Here is a 24,962-nt window from a genome sequence, read left to right as displayed (position 1 = left end):
AGAAATTGTTAATATAAAGACATTTTCTACATATTCATCCTGTTTTTATCATTAATAGTCACATATTCTCCGTCTCTGTGTCCTGTCATTATATATTATTGCAGATTTTTTAGTTTTTTGGTTTTTATTTCATTTTTAAACTTTATTTTTCTGTCTGACTCTTTATTGACGACAGCAGCAACACAGCAGCAGAGAATAGGTCTAAACCTGAAAACAAGCCAACGGGGACTCCGCAGCACAGAACTCCACCGCTAGCGTTAGCAGCGATGCTACCATAACAGGGATATACATCTTCGACCTGCTTGGACTAGATCCAGGTTGTAGTCTCAGGCCAGGGACAGTGTGTAGCTCCAGTCTAATGTGGAGGAGGTTCGGTCAGCACCTGGAGCATCTTGAGGCTTCATATCCTCACTGAGGGAAGACAACAACTGGAATCTAAACTCTCCCATGTCAGACGGACGGATCAGGAGAGTGAACATTCACACTTTGTCCTCTGGAGCTGCTGGACAGAGCTCACCACAGTCTTGCAGCCAGACCTGGACCTCAGGACAGACCACATCCTGTCATTGTTCACTTTCATCAATCACCAGATCAAGGACTTGGTAATGAGGCAGACATGTAACCAAGGTGATTTGGAATAACACGACCTCAAGGTCTGGTTTTATGAGGACTACAGAGCAGATGAGAAGAAGAGGACGACGACCGTCTTTCTTTATCTGGTCGAGTCTGTGATGATGATGATGATAATGATGTTCAAAAGCTTCTTTTCAGCGTCATGAGTCACTAGAATCAGTTCATTAAAAGATTCATTCAAAAGATTTGTGTATCTGAGAATTGATGCTGACCATGTTCATCCCTTCATGGCCACAGTTTACCATCTTCTAAAGGGATAAGGATAATGCTTCATGTCACAAACTTGTTTCATCAACATGACAGTGAGTTCAGTGAACTCCCGTCACACACACACAAACACACCCACACTCACACACACACAAAATACAAAATGTCTATATGTAAACAACATAAGCCACGAAACACCTGCACCAAGTTCAGACCGTAACCTGTGTTTATGTCTTGTGTTACTGTGCGTAGACTTTGCTACCGCTGTCTGTCTAACCTGTCACCTCTGCCCCACTGTAGTTAACTGACTGGTGAAACTGTCCATGAGGTTGAACTGACCACAGACACACAGGATGATTTAACTCACACACATCTGCTGTGTTGTTCAGTGGCGTGTTATAAAACTGTGTACATGCCGTACATGATGGATGGGAGCAAATGAAACATGCTGAGCACTGACAGTATGTGATATTTACCTGTCCAATTATAATTTGATTTCTAAACCATGTTCCAGGTCACTTCACCTTTGCCCGTCCTGGTTTCATTGCTGCACTTCGCGCCTTGCACTCTGACCACACACTGCACCTCTATGACTGTGGGCAGGAAATAGTTTTCAATGGACAGAGTTCAGACCACTTCATATTACTGTGGTGTTGATTTTATTGTAAATGGATCAAATTACTCTTCTTCTGATTAATCTTTGCTCAGTAATCCATAAAGTAAAAACATGTTTTTAGATTTGCAAAATTTTTAAATCAAAAACTTAAATCTCTCATTTACTCTGAATCGTCAGATTTCAGTCCCTTTCTGTCCAACTGTGGTGAACTGATCTGAGTGAACAGAATTTATAAAGACTCTGTGTAGACCTCTGTGATCAAACTGTGGTGAGACAGAGATCAGGACAAAAAGCCCCGAGTGTTCCCAGGAGAACAGTGAGAACAAGAACTGAACACATCTGGAACCAGGACTGTCTCCTCTCTGACCTGGGTCAGGGAGGAGCTTCAGAAGTCCTCTGCAGAGATGGAGAAGCTGCTGGAAGGACAAGCGTCTCAGCAGCTCTACACCAATCAGGTCTTTATGGTCGAGAGACGAGACAGAGACACTGAGAGTAAAAGACATGAAACAGCCTGCGGGAGTCTGACTGACAGCAGCACAGGTGAGACGTCCCACACAGGTGCCTTTGAAGCTGACGACACAGATCTACCTTTTGTGAAGAGCTTGAATCAGTTTGTTTGTTTTACATTAAAACCTGTTTGAGATCAGAGTTCAAAGACTGATCTAGACCAGAACAGAGCCAACATTAGACATACTGACACACAGACCTTAGACCTGCAGAAGTAGGACCCTGCCAGACCTGGTCAGTCTGAAAAGCATGATGACCTGACCAGACTCTGATCCAGGATCAGATCTCAAATACCAGGAACTGAGACCTACGAAGACCTCCAGTGAGGCGTCAAAGTGAGTGGAGTAACAGAGTGGACTACAGGTGTCCGCCTGGAGACAGTACTGGACCCAGGGTCCCCTCCTCCCCCTCCCCCATGTCCTTTATTTCCTGTTGTCACTGTTATATCTTGATATATGTATATCTTGAACTTGAGTCACACTGTGTGCACACACACACACACACACACATACACACACACACACACACACACACACTCCTCAATACAGTTTGTAGTCCAGGAAGTTAAAACTCACCTCTCAGTAAATCCCCAGTCAGTCAGGAGGAAGGCAGAGGAAAAAGGGATCTGTCTAATACCTGGAAGTGACTGGACATCCTATAAAAACCTGACAAAATGACGTGAGGCCATGACTAACACCTGGAAAGGTCTGGAGGCCTTTCACACATGGCATTGTGTGGAGTACTCAGACTAAAATCTGACAGGGAATGAAGGGCCCTGAATAATACCTGGCGGGGAGTGAAAGGTCCTGGCTAATACCTTGTCTATGAGAGTCCTGACTCCTGACCACCAACTAGAAGGCTGTAACTAATGCCACGGTCCTGACTACTTCTTGGGATTGAACAGGAGTTTTGACTTCCAGGAAAAGATTTGGAGGGCTGCAACTAATATCTGAAGGAGACTGGATGGTCTTAGCTAATGCCAGACCCCAGACCACAGTCTTGACCAGAGGGTTTTAAATTATGCTGTGGTCCAATGTTACGCCTGGGAATGAGCAGGTGGCCTTGACTTTTTGATATCTGAGGGAGACCAGATGGTCTTAGCTAATACCTGGCAGTGTGTAGAAGGTCCTGACAAATACCTGGCAGGGATTTGAAGAGATGAAGCTCTTTGTTGTTTCTTCTTCAGATGGTTTTCTTGCTGGTTCAGGATCAGAGCAGCTCAGCCTGGTTTTCATTCATATTTCTCTGTGTAGAAACTTAAGTTTCTCTGAAGCAGTGTGGAGCTGGATTTTTAGCTGCTGTGATTCGTCTTCATTTCCCATCCTACTTTCTTAATTTTAGATTTAATCCCATATTTAATCTTTGCTTCTGATCCACTGTGTGTTTTGCCTTGTTCGCCTGCAGGTTGCTTCACTTGTTTCTTCTTTGAGCCTCTGAGGATGGAAACAGTCACTGTCGCCTCCTGGTGGCTGCACAACCAAACTACAACAATTTATTCTTCACTGAATATTGAGCTGTGGAGAAAAAAGGTCTAAACTTCACTGAAAAAACACAGTGAGAAAGATTTTACAACACGGTGAAGAAGATTTTAAAGGCTCAACATAAAAACAGCTTCATGATGAGAGGATCAACAAACTCAAAATATTCCCACATGAAAACACAAAGAGACTTGGAGATGAGGTTCACTTTAAATTCTTTAATTAAAATTTGTAAAAAATAGTCGGTGTTGTAAAGTACATTTAATAGAGTATTGTATTTAATAACTAAGGGCACCTCAGGCCCATAGAACAATCAGTACATATACAGACAAGATAAAACAACCAATAAAACATGTTGTTAACACAGTGGACTCATGGGGGCTGATCGTAGCTGCGTCTGAATAAAGATGTAGATATTGAAGATGTAGATGTGGTAGACACTGTACGAGTTACTCATTAAGGCATCAAAGGTGATCACAAACATCTGGCCGGTGTTACATCGACCAGGCAGGTAAATACATTATCAGTACATCCATGCCCAGAGCAGTGTTTGTGTAAAGGCTCCAGAGATGCAGGGAGAAACCTTCCAGCTGATTGAGAGGAACCCAGGATCTCTGATACTGGCTCGACCGGTGGTCAGATGTCAGTTGTCTTCATTTTACAGTGGATACAGTGAACATAATGATCGTGCACAAACAGTGAAGTCAACATCACATACATAAGAGTACATAGAGTTTTGAGGTACTGTTGTATTTCAGTGACTTTATGAGTCAAAAAAAAAAACTAGCGTGTTCCAGCTGTGAACTACGTGGTTCCATTTGTGCCAAAAAACATATCCACATGCAACCTGTCTATGTCGACTGAGCATGTGTCAAAACATTTGTCTTTGTGTGTTCAACTTTGAATCGACACAGATAATCTGATCACAGCTGAAGTTCAGTTTAAAGTTAAACAGACACAGACAGATGTTTTGTCACATGTTCAGTCGACAGAGACACGTGGATATATTTTTGGCGCAAATTGAACCTCATACATTCATGACTTCATTCATTCATTTGGTAGTCTGCTGGTATTTTGTCTGTGTGTCTGTCTGTAGTTCTGTCAGTGTGAGAAAATGAACAGAGACTTTGTGTTTTTATCAGTTTAATGCACAGTGATTTCTTCATCACACTGTTCAGAAGCATCAAACTACTTCTCACAGAACAGAAACTGTTCTGTTCCTTTAAGGCACAGAGGTGACATTCACAACATGGACAGTTTCAAAGTGTTGAAGATAAAACAAAAAACAAAATAAAAAGAATACAAGGCGGTTAACAGAAAATAATTCAGTATAATCTTAAAAACTTGTAAAAACACTGTAAACTTTCAGAACAAAAACTCTAAGGTCACTTTAGGTTGATTTTCCCTTTGTGCAAGCTGAATCATTTCACTGCCTTGCTCTGAGGCACTAGTGTCACAGACTTTAAAAATTCACAATACAGTTTGAATGGTTTTCTTTCTGAATGTTACACATCCATTCTGGAATAACACCTTTTATTTTGAAATGTAAAAAATGACTACAAAAATAAAATAAATAAATAAAGGAAAATTAAAATACTTGTTTTAAGTCACAAAGTACAACAGTTGATTTTTAAAATTAAATTCCATAATTTTTTGCCTTAATTCTGACTAAAAAAGTTTGGATATTCACTTCATGATTTTGACTTACTCAGTAAAATATATGACTTACTATCATAAAATTTGGACTTGAAACTTTGTAGTAAAGCTAATAATTTAAATTTGGTACAAAATGTTTTACTTTGAGAAAAAAGCAAGAGATCTATTTTAGAAACATAACTACTAACTTTTATATTGAAATAACAGATACTAATTTTGATTATTCTGATTTTTGGTCAAAATATTTTGAATAAAAGATTTTTCCTTTTCAGAATAAATTTTGTTTTAGGGAAAAAAAATCATATTTTAACAGCTTGAGTGATTTCCTTCCAAAATCTTTCAAATCCATTTTGAAATAAGAAATAAAACCTTTTATTTTGAAATGATAAATATTCTCCTCATTCTCCATACACTCCATATACTTTTTACTATCTCATATTTTTAATTCACCATATTTTTTTTATCTTATAGTTTTTTTCTGGCACAATTTGGCTTGCATATAAATCAATTAACCATCAGTTGAAAACCATGTTGATCTGTATGGATCATAAGTTTCTTTGGATGTTTAAAATCTGTTAATGATAAATATTAATTTTATATGGAAGCTGTGTTGTACTCATCATTTTCAGTTTAGTTAAGTTGACATGATTAAAAAAAAAATATGTGTTGTTATCCTGAAATAATGAGATAAAAGTATATTATCTCAGAATTATCTCAGTATAATTATCTCATTACTTTGAGAAAACATTTGTTCTTATGTCAAAAACATGAATATTTCACATTACATCTAGTTTTTGAGATGACATGATTTTTGTCTAAAAATCTGTTTGATTATCAGAGAATAACTGGATAATTATCTCACTGTCTCGGGATAATTACACTGAGATAACTATTTTGTTATCCCCATAAAATTATGTTTTGTTTTCCTTTTTAATACATATAATAATCAGATATTTGAACTACTATTGTTTGAGGTAATAATGATAAATATGTTGATTTAATACTGTTGTTGTATCAGATTGTTAATGTGTTAACAGTAAAGGCTGCTTGTGTTGACGCACCCAGAACACAGTACAGTACCATAACAACACTACAGTACCATGGTGGGACCAGCAGGGGTGCTGTTTGAAGGCAGAAGTTTGTCCATCAGTCCGTCCTCTCAGGATCCTTTCTCTTTACCTGCACACCTGCACAACACATACAGGAAGAAGAAGAAGAAGAAGAAGAAGAAGAAGAAGAAGATGTTAGAGCAGCCTACACTTCACGATTCAAAACCTGATGGTGGCGCTAAAGGAGAAGTGAGAGGTTCAGATGAGAGCAGGGTTCATCCTGAGGGGAACACGAACATCTGAACATTAGCTGTTGGTATTTCAGTCTGAACAACGGAGCAGCTCCTGTGAACTGGGAAGGTCCTGTTTAGAGATGATGTCACTCTCTGAGGTACTGATGGTCACAGACCGTGGATCAATAACTTTTCCTGATCTTAATGTTACAGTGATTAACACACCTGACAATAAACTGAAATGTCATTTACTATGTTCAGTCAGAATAAAACTCACTCCCTTCATCCTGTTTGTTTCCTTCTGTATGTTTCCATTACATGTGTTGCTTTTATTTTGAAGGCAAATTGTACTGCAGTGGCCTTTATTGTGAAGGAAAGTTTGACTGCTGATATTTCTCAGTTTCACAATGATTTACAAAGAACCTAACTGTTCATCCACACAGGTGTTTAAACCATCCTCAGCAGCAGGTAGAGGTGATGAGGAAACAGCAGCACCTGAGCAGTCAGTTGACACACCTGCTCAGGTGTCTCCTCCGTCTGCTGACTCACTTTATAAAGTTAATCAGTGAAATACTGTTGACACATTAATGCAGGAGTAATAATGTATATATATATGTAATCTCTACCACTCTAACAGAGATGTGTTTCTGCATCTATCACTTTTCATTTTTTCAGGACATTTTTCTGATTTTTTTCACACTTCAGATCAATAACATTGAATACTTGTACAGTTTGGTATTTGTACTTTTACTTGAGTAAAAGATCTGAGTACTTCTTCCACTACTGTGACGCCACAGGGATCAGGACATTCTCAGGTAAATGTCTGGACATGTGATTAGATGATTATGATGTCACTGTAAACATATCCCACAATCCCTTTCTGTGCATATTCGGATGAGGAAGCACTGTGGTCAAAATGTCGCTGCAAATCATCATGGATGAAAATTAATGTCTGTCTGTGTAATGTGTTCTGCATCTGAATCCTGAGTTTAAAACACTTTCACATGAATCTAAGGACGAACTTCTTCCTCTTTGCGTTGAGAAACTTCTACTTAAATGTTTATTATTGTGTTATCTGAAGTTATCTTTAAACAGTTTTTATTTGTTGTTGTTTTTTATCTTCATACTAAATATCGCAAAACAAGTTTTTCTTCATGTAACAACGGGTGGACTTCCTGTTGTGATGATTAACTCATGATCTAAAAATATAAACTCTTTAGGAACTTTTTGACATTTTATAGACAAAACAATTAATGGAGAGAATAATGAGCTAATTAATCAGTAATGAAAATAATGGTTAGTTGCAGCTGGAGGTTGGAGTCAGTGTGCAGAGGATCATTGACAGGAAAATGTTACACTGTCCTATAAAGCAACAGTCCAACATTTTGCTGACTTCAGACTGATCTCAGTGCAGATTCAGGTCTTCATGCAAACCAACTGTATGAGTTAGAGAGTTAGTCAGTTTTCAGGTCAGAGCTGGATGAGTTTAGAGAAAAACTCTAATCTGATCTGTGTTAGATTGTTGCGGGGTCGACGAGAGCTCTGCCTGAGAAGACAAGCTCAGGGGGAAAGCTGGATCATGAATGACAGTCATAAATTACATAAAGGTCAGTTTTCCCTTTGTGGAAATATTAGTTAAGAATAAACAGATTTTCCTTCCTGTTGAACGACAGTGCTTTAGAGACACTTTAACTTTTGACTTCGACAGAGGATGAAAATCCCAGTCACTACTTTTTCCTCTAAATATTACAACTTGTTTCATAATGATCGACTTCTGACTCAAATATTTCACCTTCACTCTCCAGATTTTCTAGTTTTTTTCTGTACCAGTGACTCGAATACGACACTGTGACAGAAGACAAATACTATACCCTGAACATAAAGGTAAACATCCTGCGCTACAGTTCACTACAGCTGCTCCTACAAATTAAGACAAACTCCAGTGTTTTTGAGTCCATGTCTTTGTTTATATAAAACTTTACCAAAAGAAGTATGTACAAATTCAGAGGCATTGGTACAAAGCAACAATCAAAGTGCAAACTAACAGATCAGAGATGAAACCTGGACCGGTTCCATACAGAGCAGACAGACGTCCAGACAGGAAGAGGAAGTTTACCACGTCCTGAAGGATCCAGAGAGAAAAACGAATCCTCCTGCTGGATCTGATGAGACTGGGAATCCTCCCACAGTCTCATCAGATCCTGAGGGATTTGTTTCTGCTGAATCTGACAGGATCTTTTCAAACTGCCAGCAGGGGGCGCTCCAGACTCTCACTTTAGGAACCAACAGAAACTGAAACTGTTTTTGATTCATAAAAACAAAAACTATTTATTCTACTGTTTGGTTCAATTTTCTACAGTTTGGTTCAAAACTGAAACTGGGTTTGAAAATATAAAATTTTGAGTTTCTTAATTTTTCATTTGTTTTTGGGAGAAAACAAATATTTAAATGAATCTCATGTAAAACACGTTCAGCTGCTGAGAGACAGTAAAAGTTAAATGTCTCCAGCTGCACTCTGTCGTCTCTGGATTCTTTAAATTCGACGGCTGATTTTAAAACATAAATGTTTATTGCTCACAAAATCAAAGTGTATTTAAAGAACTTCTGAAATAAATATGTTGTTTCTGTATAAATATATTTTTATCTGAGGAGTAAAGGTTATTTTCTGGAGATAATTATCCTGATATGATCCAGAGATAAAACTCCCAATATCTCGAGATAAAGAGATATTTTATATCACATCAGTGTGTACAGATGCTGTAGTTATATGACAGATGATGTCATTACCTCATGATGACAATATTCATGATAATAATAATGTTATAATACTAATAAAATAACAATATTAATTACGATAACATGATAATTATCTCCAGAAAAAGACTTAACTATTCCAAGATATTTAATCTATTGTCACTAAAAACAACTTTTTCTTCTCGTTAAACAAACAAACATTTTCTGGAGATAATAAGATAATTAATCTCTTATAATTATCTTAACATAATTATTCCTTCAATATATTTTTTGATGATGTGAACATGTTTTGGTCTTGTTATCTCAGATACAGGGAGTTTTCTTTTTTCTAACATCAATTACTTTTTAACTGAAAATATAATTTTTTACAACTTTTTACGTGAAAATGAGAGAAAAAAAAAACACATGATCAAATTCAGATTTTGTTGCTGTTGTTTTGTTGTTGTCGTGACTGTTGACTTCAATCTGACTGAAATCTGAAGCTTCCTGCTGAGTTTCCTCTTCCTCCTCATTCACCACCACCAAAAACAAAAAATAAAAAAATCACAAACCAACCTTCATTTCCACATGAAATAAAAACAACGGATATATTAATTTATAGTTTTAGAGTCTCAGACATAAACTGTTTCCTGGAGGATTGAGAAAATAATGAAATATAAAACAATATCTTGTTTGATTTTTTCTCCCTTCACAGTTTGATTCAATAATTCAGGAAAACACCTTTGATTCTGATACAAACAAAAAACAAACGCTTAATATTTTTTGAACCTTTGGAAAAAAGGTTCAAAAAAAATTTTCGTGTCCATATCGACATGAAGCAGCTGAGAAACGTTTGTTGAATTATTTATGAATCATTTTCAGTTAAATATGTTTAGTTGTTTTCCCATGAAGATGAAATATGAGAAATATAATTCTCATATTTCATGATCTCAGCATTAATTATCATTTTTCTAACAATTTATTGTTAGTTTTCAGTTTTCATGTTTAGGAGGAGGAAGTTTTTCCCGTCAGAGAACAACTAAAGAACTGTTCTTAGCTTTAATCTCAGCGCATTGAGCATTGTGAATGTATTAATTAACAGTTTGTGGTCATTTGATTCAGCAGAAATGTATTTAGTAAAATGCAAAACATAAACTAAAATAATAAGAATTTAAGGAAAATGCTGGTATGGTATTTTTCTAATTCTTCTAATTGTTTGATTTTACAAAAATGATTGCAGTGCCATCAAAAGCAAAAACAGAAAACTGCCTTCCTGGATGATCTACTCCAGAGGAAAATTTCCGGTTGAAAAATACTGCAAACAAAAAAGACTTTTTGCGTCATTACGTCCATGAGAACATGGAGCTTCAAGCTGTTACACTTGTTTATTTTTTGTTATAAAACAAAATAAACAACTTTTTGGATTCTTTTTGTTCGAACAGGAAAGTCATATCTTTGGTTTTTGTTTTTCTGTTTTACGTCAGTGCGAACTGAGTGTTTGATGTTTGGACACATGAGGACATCTCTTTGGGCTGCGGCCAAACACTAAACAATAAATCCGTTCATTAATTAATAATCAGCAGACGATGTAAATAACTGTTAGTTGCAGGCAGATCCTTCCATCTCAGTTTACATTGAGTTTCAGTGCGAACACACAAACCTGTGACTGATCAAATCACCACAAACTGAAACACAAACTGTTTTTAGAGACATAATTTTTGCCCTGAGTTATGTCTGCAGGCCTTCTCAAAAAGGTAGGGCAGATATGTTGCCTGTGAGGCAAAATCCAGGGCAAAGGTTGTCGCAGAATAACTCAGATGATATCTTGAGGTGTTTTAGTGAATGAATCAAACTGAAACTGTGAAACTGTGAAGTCACCCCCTCTAATAGATTAAAACCAGCCTGGTGGACTGTTCATCAGCTCCTGCAGAGACCTGAAGACATAAAAAAAACAAAAACCTTTCCCCCCAGAGTGAAACAGCAACGTAAACACAGAAGCAGCTTGACTTCCCTCCACCTGGACTCTACTAACTAGCCCGTCAAAGCGCTCGAGCAAAGAGACATTCAGCACGCCTCCACAGGACGCCTTCTTCAACAAGACGCCTGCAGCAGGACAGGTTGGGTGAGAACAAACTTTAGAATTATGATGCTCTCAGCATCTCGGCTCCCGTCACAGCTGATCTGAGTTCAGCGTCTTTACCACTTTACAGCAGCGTGACGAGTCCAGGAGCCGGTACTGTTTTTTAGACCAGAAGAGTCTGTGAACCTGCAGAGTCTTCACACTGTACAAAGTCCCACTTGGCCTGTGTGAACTCTACTGACTGTACACTGCTAACTTTACACCGACACCCATATGGCTTCTGTACAGATGAGAGGAAAAGGCACCGAACACTCACAGCCCGTCTGCAGAGCGACGTCGTCCGCGCTGAGACGCCGCTCTGCAGACGAGCCGACAGGAAACTGAAGCTGTGTTTGACCCATGAGACATTTTCACTGTGCAGCTGATCACAAACAGCTGATAAACAGCTGATAAACAGCTGCAGCTCTGAAGATGACAGACTTTTAATGAGGATGAATCTGTTGACGAGCTGCCGGCCGAGCGTTTTAATTGGCTGGTGACTGTCTCAGCTGCAGGAAAGTGTTTAAGGTGGAATCCAGCAGTTCCTCCTGTGGCAGGTGGAGGCTGCGCAGTGAAAACATCCATCTCTTCAACATCAGCTCAAAACTGCAGATTCTCCACCAGCAGTTACACCAATAATCAATATATCATCTATAATCAGCATAAGGCTTTTTCTCTTTTCATTCAGTTAGTAACGTAAAGAGTTTTAAGGCAGAGAGGGCGACAGACAGACAACTTGTTCCTCCTCCTCCTCCTGCTGCTGTTGTGCTTTGACATGTTAGGCTGTGATGTGGACGGCAGGGGGAGGAGACATGACGCCTCCCTGAGCTCTGAGGAGGAGAGGGGGGGGGGAGGGGTAGGAGGGGGAGAGAGAGAGGGAGAGGTTATTGATTAGGGGGAAAGAGGAGAACCAGAGAGTAGTTCGGAGCATTGCCCTCCTTCCTCACCTCCTCCTCCAGAGGGGAGGAAAGAGCGAGTTCAGAGTGACAGCTGGAAAGTGAGGAGTGGGTCTCCTCTGTTCTCCAGTTCATCACAGGAGGAGGAGGAAGGAGAAGAGGAGGTCTGTTTCTTTAAGTTCAGGAGGCTGTGATGGAGGGAAGAGGCAGAGCGGGAAAGAAGAGACAAGTTCTTAAAGATAAGGAGGAAAATAAAGAATCTCCTCCTATTTTTATCAACCGCTCCAGAGTCTTCAGTTGTTCTCACTAAGGAGGAGGTCAGAAGGTCGGGGGGGGGGGGGCATGGGGGAGGTCTGCAGGAGGACTGAGGGTCAACAAGAGGTTAGGGTCAAGGCAGGATGAAGAATAAATGAGGAGGTCAGGAGAAGGTGAGGAACATCCTGCCCCTCTCTGGTGAGAGAAGCTGATTATCAGGAGGTGAAGGAGAGGAGGAGGTCAGGAGACTGAGAGACCTTCGCAGAGAGCAGGTGAGAGAGTGTGAACAGAAGCAGATTCAGTGATTGACCTCTGACCCTGCTGAGAGCAGACAGGAAGTGAGCACCAGGAGATGTCACAGAGAGAGAGAGAGAGAATGAGAGAGAGAGTCACTTCACCAGCACTGACTTTGGCAGAAACGCCTCCATCTCCGCGCCTCCGTCCGTCCCTGGCAGCGCTGAAGACGCAGAGGAAGACGAGGAGGAGCTTAGGGATGAGGAGCCGCTGCCGGCTGCTTTGGGGAGGCTGTACATGTAGACGGCGCCAATAACAAGCCCTGCCCCCGCCGTGAAGAGCAGGTCCACGTGGAAGCCAAACAGGTAGATGGACATCACCGTGGAGACAATGATGGAGAACGAGGTGGCAAAGCCCTTCAGGATGTTGTCAGCATACTTCACCACCACGGCCACCAGCAGCCCGCCAAACGCCTGGTTGAAGATGACGCACCACACCATGTCGGTGTAACCGAACAAGAAGCCGCGCTGTGCGATGGCGGCGCCGTCGTTCCACCACAGTCCCAGCATGCCGAGCGCCGTGCCAAAGATTCCCAGTTGCACATTCCTCACCCAGACGGAGGCCGAGCTCCCTTTCAGGATCTTCTCAAAGTAAACACCGGCGAACCCCGACGACAGGCAGCTGATCACCACGGCAACCAAACCCACCATATAGTTCTGATTGGAGCTGCCTGTCACGGACGCCTCCTTGTTGCCCTCCTGCTGCACCTGCAGGGAAACGATCGATCACGAAGACAAGTGATGAAATCTATCACCTATCAATCAGTTATTGATCAACTGTCAGATCACTCACACACAAACAGATCAATAAGATCAATCGGTTCTATCGATCAGTAAAGTCACATATACAGAAAGTGGAGGGGACAGGTGAGCTGGAGGAGACAGAATATACCTGTACGACAGCGACTCCGGCAAACAGCAGCAGCAGAGACACCCACTGGACTCTGGACAGAGACTTCCTCAGCATCATCACACTGAACAGAGCCGTGGTGAGGATCTTCAGCTGGTAGGTCACCTGAAGGGGGAGGGGCCTGTTAGTTTTCCCACAGATCCAAACCAGTAGTTCTTTAACCTTTATCTGTCCAGGGTAGATTCTCTTACAAAGTCACCCACAATCCCACCTGGGAGCTGCCCAGTACAAGCACAGTGTGTTAATATGCTGAATTAAATTGCATTAAATTAGTGATAACCATTCTAAACCCACTACAAGTTCACCAACTGCAGATGTGCTCCGTCACGTGGACTGAAACAGTACAAGAAGAACGCAGCTGTCTGTGAGCCTGTCCACATAACTGAGGCCGTGCTGTACATGATGTTGTGCTATTTCTTTTGCTCCACATGGCTGCACTCTGTCTTTACACTATTTTGTTGCTGTCTCTATGGCATCTTGTCTTGTGATGTTTACACCCATGTCTTTCCCCAGTTAACATCTGGTGAAGGATCTTTGTTCACATAAAATACCCAAAAATTAACTATTAATAATTATTATTTCAAGACTAAAGTTGTGATATTACGCATGATATTGTGAGAAAACAGCACCAAGTGTGGATCCTCCACTGAAAATGGTCCAACAAATGCTGTATTCCCTCCCGTTTGTTTGATAAAAACTACAGTGAGCAGCTGTTTCAGTAAATTACTGAGCCTCTTTAAAATGAAACTACATATTTATGAGATGTTGGTAATGATTTACGTCTTCAGTAGGAACCAATGAGCTAGGAGCTGAGAGACACAGACGGACAGTGTTGAGCGACACTGTTGGTTTAGTTGACAACAGAAATATAGAAAAACACATTTCACACAGTTCACATTTAAATAAAATAAAAGAACAGATGTGAAACGATGAGCCAGGCTGGACCAGACTTCAGCCTGATAAGGACTCTCTCTGACCTGGAAGGTGGCGGCCGGCAGGTTGGAGATGGCGATGTACTGCAGGTTGTTCTGCAGAGTGTAGATGAGTGAAGGAACAGCCAGTTTCAGAGTGTCTTTGTACTGAAACACAATTGAGTCGACGAGGAACAATGCCGTCTCCTTCACATTGACTGAGGGGACAAACAGAGAGAGAGACAGTGCGGTAATGTCGTTCTATCACCTACCAGAGCAGTACACTGAGGTGGGACATGTTGTCTTGGGTGTCCACAGTTCCTGCAATAAAAGTCTGGATTATTTCATCAGAGACATTTGGAGGAGCTGCTGGTTCCTGAAATTTTATTTTTTAATCTAAATTTACCTCCTGAATGTTACTGAACTGGATAATAACATCATTTATGTTTATGTTCTGGCCTCCAGTGTGAAGTATTTACACTTCAATCCAGACAAATCAGGTTTTTTTTGACAGTTTTGTAGATGACCCAAACACTACAATACCCATGCGCCTCAGCTGTTGTTGCCATGGAGAAAAAGCCCGTCAGAAAACTGACACAAGAGCAGAAAACAGTGTAAGAGTGCGTCATTTGGCTTCAGCTTTAGAGTGTGAAGCTCTGTGATTGGCTGCTTGTTAGTGAAATGCACCTTGGGAGTTGTATTTGTTATGTATGTATGTGAGTATTCAATATTTGTATATATGTGAGTGAGATAGTGAGTTACACCATTGGCTGAGTGTTGACTGTTGCTCTTTCAAAATAATTTGACATGAACAGTGTCTATGACATCATCATGGGGCTTCGCGTTTACAGAGGATCCACAACAGTTTAACACATTGACCACACGCGGTCCAGACAGATACTGGATCTGGACCTGGTCTTGTTTAAGCAGACAGTTGTTGATCAGAGGGTCAAACACGTCACTGGTGCTGTAACAACCTGTGTATTATCACCGTTCATTCACACTGTGTCTGATGAACTTACATCTCTTCTGCAGCAGGATGATGAGCAGACACGTCAAGACCTTCAGGACCTCCGCCATGACGACGGCTGACGTTGTGAAGAAGCGGTCGCCTGGCAACGTGCGGACATATCGGATGCTGAGGATGAGCGATGCATTCTGGACCACCAGCACTGCCAGGCTGATGTACTTCAACCTCCTGTTAACTGCAGGAAAACAAACACACACATCAAACCTCCAAATAAACACTGACACATTTTCAGAGAATGAATTAGCAGTAGTTCAACACAGTATACAGGGATAGGTGTTTGTTCTTCGTGACTGTGATGAGGAATAAGTGGATTGGTCTGTCTTTTTCTGCAAGAGTGAATAAACATGAACCTGCTGTTGAGGCTGATTTCCAGGCCAGTATCCCTACATATGTTCTCTGGGGTTTAAGTCTGGACTTTGGCTGGCCCACTTCAGGACAGTCAGAGACTCGTTCTGAAGACACTCCACAGTTATGTGCTTAATACACAAGATTATAATAGGAATAATACACTGATAAAATACAGGAATAATTTAAGAATCAAGAGAAAAATATTTGAATTAAAAGCTAAGTTAAGATACGTTTTCAGCTGATTTTTAAAGGACAGAGCTGAGGTTGTCTGTTTGATGTCTACTGTTCTACATTTTAGCAGTATAGATAGCTGTATCTCCAATACTTTTCTATGTGGTGTTGTCTTTGTGAACCAATAAAAAGATTTAAAATCAATTCTAAAAGCTACAAGGAGCCAGAGAGGCCAGAACAGATGTGATGTGGTCTCTCTTTTTTTCTCAGGTGAAAAGGCCAACAGCAGAACAGCGTTTTCAGTTTATACAGCTCTACTCCCAGTCTGGAAACGTTTTCTTTAACTGGACAGTAGAGATTCATTTGTGTGGGATGTATTCTATTTGTACCATAAGAGCTGTTTCCACCTATGGAAAGTTTGTCTGTAATTCAGAGGTTTTTAAACATCAATCATAGAAACAGAACCTTCATGTTTTTAAGGTTTCTTCAGAATCACAATGATCCAGTGATAGATGTATCTACATCCATGATAACACTGCAAATAGGGGCTGATCATTTGGCTTTGGCTTCTTGAAAACAAATACAGATAAAAAGATAAAAACATCTGTCCTGAATGTAAATTAAAAGTCATCTACCTCTACAGGGACTGGCTGGGTTCAGGCACTGACGGCCTAAACAAAGTTTCCAATAACACACAAAATGTTAATGGACATTTATTTTGGTTTAAATGGAAAAGGTCTATCAAAGAAAGACCATTCTTCTGGGACTTAACAATTATCTATAAACTTAACACAACTAACTAGAGTGTTAACTGACTCACAGCTCTACTTGTGCTGCAGTAACTCCCTATAGATCGTATCATTAGTGCTTATTGTAAGTTAGACACACCTGCCTGAATGTTGACACTTCCACCATAAGAGCTGGACGCTTGTTACCTGTGAGTGACCACAAACTCCTCCTGTGCCAAAGGTCCACGTCACCAGCTGCCAACTCTTTGACACCTCACTACTCACTAACATACCTGGTTAATTCACCTTCAATAAGACTGTTAGTCAGTGTGTCGCCACTGAGGTTCAGCCTCTATTAAACACAGCGACAACATTAAATGACACTGACAGGTTAGTTAATTGCGCTAAACTAGATTTGAACTAGTAAACAGTGAAGTTTGCTGTGAATTAGCCACACTAGCTTCCAGTTCAGCTAGCATGCTAACAGGACATTTACCTTAATTTAAATTACGGTATTAACTTTATTTATTTATCAGCCCAGATGATGTGTAACACTGTGCACACTAGTTAGTTAGAGTACTAGTTAACTTTCCTGGTTAACCTCCACGACTAATAACCCTCATGAAGTCAGCTAGTTTTGGTTAGATTAGCCGTTAGTTAGCTAACCTTCGCCGCCATATACACGCGTTAATAATGACACAGACCGAGAGGCTAGAGTTTATTATTTTAGATCAATCCACAGAAAATCATTTAAGTTTTATTTTAATAAACCAGCCCACCCATCACGGAGCCCCCCACAGATCCGGGTGTTGAACCGACCGGGCCGTGTTAGGTTCCCTCCGCTCCCGGATCTTGACTCTCCCTCCCCAGCTCCGCTCACCTTCACTCTGACTCCGGTTCCCTGCCTTCTCCTCGGCCGCCTGGCTGTGGTTTCCCCCGGCCATGGTGAGCTCCCTCTGCCCGCCGTCCAGTCCGGAATGAGCCTTCGCCCCGCTGCCTGCTCAGCTTACGCTCGGCTAGCCTCCCAGCTAGCCCCGGATCACAGTTGAGACCCAGCCGGAGCAACGACCTCCGTTTTGTTACCCGTGAGAGGCAGCCGGTCTGTAGACGGCTATTAGGCCGGAGCTGAGGTTAGAGGAGCCTGCGGAGGAACCACCGAGACCATCGGAGTGATAACACCCCGTGAAGGAGCTGAAGTGTCCAGGAGCCGAACTACAGCTGCTGAGATGGGACCGAATGTCTGACAGGAGGTATCACTCTGATGGATAAACATGCCCGTTCACCTAAACCAAGCTGCTTTCAGGACTCAGTGCAACACAATAATACAAAAACATTTATTATGTATTTTAGTGTTATTAAACTGAATCTGCGCAGTAACTAAAGTTATTAAATAAATGCACAGCAGTAAAAAGAACCATACGTCCCAAGTTTGTGAAACGGTGTGCTACTGTAAAACTTGTAAAAACCGATAAAAATAAATCGGCTGAGTTATCGGTATTTTTCCATATTACTATTAAAACTAGACTGAAATTTAAGGTTTATCAAATTATCGATTATTTCTCATTGTCAAACCTGTAGTTTGTCTGTCATCCCAGCACTACCCTTTCTTTCTTTCTTTCTTTCTTTCTTTCTTTTTTTCTTTATTGACTTACTTATTGATATATGTATATTTGGTCTAAGTGTCATTTATATTATATATCAAATTATATATTCGTCTTGATGTTAATCAATTGAATTTCTAATGTAATGGTCTGGTGGCTTTATCTCATATTTTCCCTGTAAAAAGAAAAAACAATGTGATGGATTCAAAGGAGGAAACGGGGCAGCAGACTGCTAGAGGAGCTCTGAATAAACTTTCAGAGTGAGACCTCTTTCCTCTCACTCCTCTTTGATCCTGCCAACTGAAAAACAATCATTTCCTTGTTCTCCTTCAGGTTGAAACAGGAATAATCCTATTGGCTGCTGGGTGAACACCTCACCTGTCAGATGTGATTGATGTTGAGCGCCACCTGCTGGTTCATTGTCACAGTGCCAGTACCTGAGCGCCGTGTGGATCATTTACAGCTTCTTAAGCTTTTTAAGATATAGGATAAGTTCTGTCTCGCCTGTGATGGTTTTGGTGTGTTAGTAACTTTATTCTGAGACACAGTCACTGCGCAACTATGTGGTTCCTTTTGGAATAACTGCTCTGAAAACATGAACTGGAAAAGATATTGTTTGTTAAGGGATGTTACGTGCTCTTTTATATTTTATCCTCTGTTAACCTGCTGCTCAATTTGTCTTGACTTCATGAAATTCAGAACAAGATTAAAAAATATTTTTATGTGAAAACCTGAAACACGTTTTTAATTCTACAGCTTTGAATAACGTTCTTGTTTTTCTGTGGACCTTTGTCTTACATTATTATATGTATGTTTATTCTGCTTTGTCAATAAAGTGAAAAAACTTTCCAGTTAATGAGTTTATATAATCCACCATACACATGGCACACAACAGAGCAGAGTCAGGACCAGGACACCATGTGATGAAGAGACAAAAAACCTCTTTTATTCAAACATAGGATCTTTTTCAATTCGATCCATCGATATTTATTTAATGTAAATAAACAGGAACAAGTGACAACAAGCCACTTTGATCATTAAAACACAGAATAATACACAAGTATTTACAGTGACTTCACATCCAAACATCAACAGGACGCGGATCACTATGAACCAGACTGAGCGGTTTTCATCTGAACCTGGAAGAACCCCCTCAGACCTGATGACACAGGAGGAAACTCAGAGAAAATAAATATCTGCTCTAACATTAAATTAAGATTCTGAGGTTAAGGTCAAACTACATCTGACCTCTGAGCTGAAAACTGATCTGAGATCTGACTGTGGACTGTCCCACCTTTCCACAATAGCTGGAGTGATTTTCTGGTGTGTGACTGTATTTTTAGGACATTCCCCAGTGAAGGTCTGAATGTCTGGGAATAAGGAAAAGGGAGAAAGTGCTCTGATGAGATTTGAGGATATTATCTCACAAACAGAAAGGGTGGAAAATCTCCCCAAAACTTTCCTCCACATGAACAGACAACAAATGACGTGTAAACAGAAGATCACATGATATAACAGAAGATCACATGATATAAAACATTTAAAATGTGTACTACAGACTGTCAGGACACCTCATGTTTAAATCCTGTTATGATGGCTGTTAGCGGAGTTAGAGCTGATCAACACTAAATAATTTAACTATCAATTAACTGATTTAGTCTTTTTTCTTTTCTTTTTTTTTTTTTTTTTTTTTTTTTTAAAACAGAGATGGTGAAAATTCTCTTGTTCCCGATTCTCAGTTCTGAGGATTTTGTGTGAAACTCAGTCAGACATTTTTACTGTCACTGTTACAGCCCAGTTATTTTATATAGTCATCTCTTGTCTGTGTCTGTTGCAGCTGAAACATTTCAGTGTGCAGATGACACTGACACACTGTGTATATGTATTAATGTGTAAATGTTCATGTAACTGAAGCTCCACAGATGATGAACTGTCTGTTATAAATGTAACTTAAAAGTACACAAGCTGAGTGACTGAACTCTCTCCATTTTCCTCGAAGTTAGAACAGAGGACAGTGACGGAGCCATGAATACAGAGTGAATTACTGGACTAACAAACTGCAGAGAACCAGAACAAGAGTTCTCTTCTACAGCTGGAACCTACCGAAGAACAGACGAGAGGACATGCTCCACATCTTAATAAATACTCAGGTCAATAAATAACCACGGACAAGAAATGAATCAACCCAAAAACAGCTCCAGACCTGCTGCGGAGACATCACCTTTGATGCAGCTGAGACTGTTTCAAAAACTCTCTGTTGATGCGTTCGAGGACACTTTTCAGACACAGAGCTGATGTTGATGAAATAAACCATAAAGGTGAAATTAAAATGTCCACTGTGTCTTCAGTGTGTTTTCTGTCTACAGCAGGTTTAAAGTCTCTGTGAACTGTGGTTGATGAGCTGAAACATGAAGACACCACAGATCTGCTCCTTTAAAGTCCAGCCTGAGGCTTTAGTTTCTGGCGCCGCCTGGGTGGAGGAGTCCCTCGTGTGGAGTCTCAGGAGTCCAGAGACCTGTGCGTTCAGGGTTGCGTTTATTGTGAGGGTCTGTGCAGTTAAAGGGACTGACTGGGCAGAGAGTGGTCCTCCTGCAGGTCTCCTCCCTCCTCCTCCTCCTCAACCTCTGCTCCCTCCATCCAGGGGTGTGACAGGATCTCCTCCAGAGTCGGACGCTCCTCTGGACGGTAGGACAGACACCAGCGAATCAGAGAGTGGCATTCTGGGAAGAAAAGGGGAAGTAATGGTGGCGTGAGGTTGTGATTGAAGGTAATGTGATGCAAGAACAGGGTGATGACACAGTTCCCATTTGAACCAATCACATGGAAGGACTAGTGGGCGGAGCATGTGCTCACCTTTAGAGACCCGTCTGGTGAAAATGGGCGTGGCCCTAACGATCTCCTGGTCGCGCTCGAACGGGATGTCGCCACACACCATGTCGAAGAGCAAAACCCCAAGAGACCAGACGGTGAGAGAGAGAGCCTCATAGGACTGAGACAGGATCCACTCAGGAGGACTGTAGACCCGAGTACCTGAGGAGGCGAGGAGAGGAGGCAAGGAGAGGAGGAGATATTATCAAACCTGTATAAAAGTCTAAAGCTGCTATTACTTTCATTATAAATTCATCTGCCAGATTTTTTTTTGTCTTTCTTGGTTGAAAAATGACTGAATCGATTCAGTGATTATAAAAATAATTGCCAATTAATTTCTGTTGATTGTGTCATTGACCAGTCATTAAGTCTACAGTCTCCTCTGAAGAGTCAGAGACCAGAGTCAGACTCTGTACCTTCGAACTCGCTGTACGGTGTCTCTTTGAGTGGCGCTCCTGATCCAAAGTCAATGATCTTGACTTCAAGTGTCCTCGTGTCAACCACAATGTTCTCGTCTTTGATGTCTCGGTGCACGACGCCATGAGCGTGCACGAACTGAAGCGCCTCCACAATCTGGCGGAAAAACCTGAGAAAACCAAACACAGCAAAGTTTAACACCGCGCAGAGGAAAGTGAAAACCAACATCAGAATCAAAGAGCAGAGTGGAGCAGAACCTGAGAGCGAGGTGTTCAGGCAGCGCTCCTCTTTCCGTGATGAAGTCAAACAGATCCTGATATTGCGCCGGTCGCTCCAGCACCAGCAGGAAACCCTGCCCCTCCACCTCGAACCAGTCCAGCATGGAGATGACCCCGCTGTGACCCCCGACCTCTGATAGCCGCTGCAGCAGCGCAATCTCCATGGGCACAGGGCTGACCTCACCAGGCTGAGGGAGGAGAGGGTTAATGAACATGAGCCATTATCATCCTCATTGCACTACTGTGTTTTAAGCTGAGGATAAATTCAAAACCGTAGTCACAGTCAAACTAGTCGAATGACAACAAACACTAACACCTACAATCATTTACTGAGTACATTCATTTACTGGCATTTACATGTTTGCCAGCTGCAGAGACTCAGAGGGATAATACTTCAGAAAAATATTTGTCATAATTTTATCAGGTCTAAAGTTTACATCTTTAAATGTCTTGTTGTATCCAAGCAACAGTTCAGAACGTTTCTCTGTTAATCTATCCCATAATGCATTTCATGAACCCCCTGAGGTTCATCCTGTGACACAGAGGATAAATGTCACTGAACAGCAAAGTTGTTCATAAAACTTTTTATATCATCATAACAATGATGTCTGTTATGATTAAGACCACATATATATTATCATACATATATATTTTAATAACTCAATGAAGTAAAAACATATATTAAATAACAATCTATAATAAACCAGTTACTGTAACACCTGGTGTTTTCATTACAGATATAACAATAATATTCTGTTATGAATCAAGGTGTTCTTTTTAAATATTTGCGGGTAATTCAAAGAGAAACTCCAGTTGGGTTATTGTGGGTGTTTTTGCCCTGACTCATCATCTGCAGGTGTGTTCCAGGAGCACTGTGCTGTGGTTGGGGGGGACTCCCAGTTAAAGTTGTGATGAATAAGAAATAAGTTTGTTACTAGGGGAAAATCCTACAGCGTCATTTACCAACCCATGACATCACAGCTTTCCGTGGGAACCAGAAGCTGTCCCGCCCCCGAAACCACCCTGTAATTCACTCATCGGTCCAGCAGAGGGCAGAGCTGACCTGAGGTCTGTTTCTCAGTTTATGGGCGGACATACAGTATCAGGGTCTTAAATTGACCCTCTCTGGGTTCTGAACTGATGGTCAAACAAAACCAGATATTTGAAGACGCCACACTGAACTCTGGGAACATTTTACAGACTAAAAATATAACTAATAATGATAATATTTACTGTGGCACTCACCAGTCTGGCCCACTGCTGAACTCTGTCACTGGAAATCTGTTTAATGGCAACCTGGGTGGACAAAAAGGGCACACAGACAGTTTAGTTAAAATCTGCAGCAGCAGAGTGGGCCAGTGTTTCACAGTAATGTCATTACTCTTCAGTCACCCAAAGAAGATGATGCTTTGACTGAAATACTGAATGCAGGTCTAGTGATAATGGAACAGAACTTTTAAAGACACAGCCACTTTGTAGAGTTAAAAGAAAACGAGTAAACTAAAACAATGCAAATGTAAATACACATACTGAAAAAAACATGATAAATAAGGGCAGAATTAAAGTGTGTATAAAGGTTTGTAGTCTAACCTGCTGTCCATCAGAGAGCCTGTGGCCTGAAAACACTGAACCGAAACCACCCCGGCCAAGCAGGGACCCCCAGTGATACTGCTTGCAGAACGGTTCCTTCACTGAGAGAGGAAGCACACACCAGTCAATCCAGATTTCACATACAGAGAATGTAAAATAACAGATTGGCCTCAAACACATCACAGTGATCTATGGGTTTATACTGATCTATTGTTTCTGTAAAGAATGGTTTTGTACCCTCAGGACGAACACAAAATCAGAGATGCTGAGAAACTGTTGTTATACAACATATTTATACTGGTTAAAAATCCTCCAACGTGAGTTTATACTTAATGCTCTTTTATTTATTTTTTAATGTCCACTCACAGACATTCATCTTCACTGACATTAGCTGATGGTTGCAGCTACAGTTTTCTGTTTTCTCACGAGTTTATTGTTAATTTCATGTCTTTCATTTAAAAAAAAAAAAAAAAAACGATTAAGAACTAACTAAAGTGGGTTAACACAGAAGAAATGTTGAAAATAAACCATATTTCCATATGTAAGTGTTTGATTATTAGTGAGCTGTCTCAACATTTACAGAGGACACTGTCTGTGTGTTTGTTGTGGTAACTGTTGGCGGCCTGCAGCTGTTTGATAAAATGAGAATAAAATGAAGGTCAGGATAAAACCCATTAAAAAGCCTCTTTCTGTCATTTTAAAACAGCCGTTAGTTTCAGCGGGACTCTGGATTAACCTGAAAGTCTAAATTTTAATGTTTTCGTTCAATACGAGACGTTTAACCGTTGTTTAATAAAATCCAGTCACCGTGGAAACGGTGCTATATTAGCGAGGCAATATTTAGACTATTGGATGTAGTTGGAACGATAATACAGACGTTTAAAATCGTTTTTTTGTGACTGTAATCTAGTTTAAGAACAGCTAGAAGATAAATAACAGAGCAGCTGGTCCGCCGTAGACACGGTGATTTTATCCTGTTTTATTTGATCTCAACCACCTGTTTTAAAACATATTTTACTTTCTCATTGTTCTCACCGTTTTTCCCTCTGACTTCCTCCTCCAGTTGAAACTCCACCGCTCTTTTCTCCAACATTTTCTGAACGTTTACAGTTAGTAGAAGCCGATAAAATCCATCCTGCTGTTGGTTGAATTCCTGTTAGTCGTTTTTAAACCCTCTTCTATCTTAAACCGACGATGCTACAGTTTCCTTCCGGCTGTTTCCTGCTTTACGATTTTAAAATCCAATTTCAGCAACAAAAAAAAAATTACTATGCAAGTTAGTTTCTCCGGTTAAAACTGGTTGAATAGTTGAAAATAATAACTTGAAGCCGTTGATACGATCTCCAAACGCCTTGTTGACCGCCTTCTGTGATCTACGCATCTGTTTTGGTCTGTATTTATACCCCTCTCTACTACTACGCCCACTTCACTCAGG

The 24,962-nt window shown here is 40.6% G+C and overlaps 2 protein-coding genes and 1 long non-coding RNA gene across 4 annotated transcripts; 1 reads left to right on the top strand and 2 right to left on the bottom strand.

Moving 5' to 3' along the window:
• Window positions 1–3,649: 3,649 nt before the first annotated feature.
• Window positions 3,650–17,999, bottom strand: slc35a2 (solute carrier family 35 member 2). 2 transcript variants are annotated; one of them, XM_056384323.1, is made up of 6 exons: window positions 17,654–17,998; window positions 15,519–15,701; window positions 14,563–14,714; window positions 13,568–13,690; window positions 12,791–13,383; window positions 3,650–6,284 (listed from the first exon to the last, which is right to left on the bottom strand). In XM_056384323.1, exons 1-6 carry the CDS (start codon window positions 17,715–17,717, stop codon window positions 6,257–6,259), a joined length of 1,143 nt encoding a protein of 380 aa, XP_056240298.1. In that variant the 5' UTR covers window positions 17,718–17,998; the 3' UTR covers window positions 3,650–6,256. The 2 variants fall into 2 exon arrangements, with proteins under 2 accessions (XP_056240298.1, XP_056240297.1); XM_056384322.1 differs by lacking the exon at window positions 3,650–6,284 and adding an exon at window positions 8,323–12,061 and having other exon boundaries at window positions 17,654–17,999.
• On the top strand, window positions 17,900–20,067 carry LOC130174488 (uncharacterized). The gene is made up of 2 exons (XR_008828599.1): window positions 17,900–18,023; window positions 18,708–20,067. It is a non-coding gene; the product is annotated as an uncharacterized LOC130174488 (long non-coding RNA).
• pim2 (Pim-2 proto-oncogene, serine/threonine kinase) lies at window positions 19,296–24,962 on the bottom strand. The gene is made up of 7 exons (XM_056384324.1): window positions 24,563–24,962; window positions 23,528–23,628; window positions 23,183–23,233; window positions 21,917–22,125; window positions 21,659–21,828; window positions 21,228–21,404; window positions 19,296–21,094 (listed from the first exon to the last, which is right to left on the bottom strand). The coding sequence occupies exons 1-7, from the start codon at window positions 24,618–24,620 to the stop codon at window positions 20,931–20,933; spliced, it is 930 nt and encodes a 309-aa protein (XP_056240299.1). The 5' UTR covers window positions 24,621–24,962; the 3' UTR covers window positions 19,296–20,930.

The sequence above is a fragment of the Seriola aureovittata genome, chromosome 9 (assembly GCF_021018895.1).
Source record: "Seriola aureovittata isolate HTS-2021-v1 ecotype China chromosome 9, ASM2101889v1, whole genome shotgun sequence".
Classification (NCBI taxonomy): domain Eukaryota; kingdom Metazoa; phylum Chordata; class Actinopteri; order Carangiformes; family Carangidae; genus Seriola; species Seriola aureovittata.
Note: the sequence above shows the minus strand (reverse complement) of the source record. Positions and strands in the feature narration are given on the sequence as shown.

Bases quoted from the DNA above. Each gene is read 5' to 3' on its own strand.
- slc35a2 (XM_056384322.1), bottom strand. From the start codon at position 17,717: ATGGCCGGGGGAAACCACAGCCAGGCGGCCGAGGAGAAGGCAGGGAAC. The intron at 13,691-14,562 runs GTCAGAGAGAGT...CTCCCCCTTCAG, and splicing joins TGCCGGCCGCCACCTTCCAG to GTGACCTACCAGCTGAAGAT. The intron at 13,384-13,567 runs GTATATTCTGTC...GTTTCCCTGCAG, and splicing joins CCGGAGTCGCTGTCGTACAG to GTGCAGCAGGAGGGCAACAA.
- pim2 (XM_056384324.1), bottom strand. From the start codon at position 24,620: ATGTTGGAGAAAAGAGCGGTGGAGTTTCAACTGGAGGAGGAAGTCAGA. The intron at 21,829-21,916 runs GTTCTGCTCCAC...TGGTTTTCTCAG, and splicing joins CCTGAACACCTCGCTCTCAG to GTTTTTCCGCCAGATTGTGG. The intron at 21,405-21,658 runs GTACAGAGTCTG...TCGCCTCCTCAG, and splicing joins ACCGTACAGCGAGTTCGAAG to GTACTCGGGTCTACAGTCCT.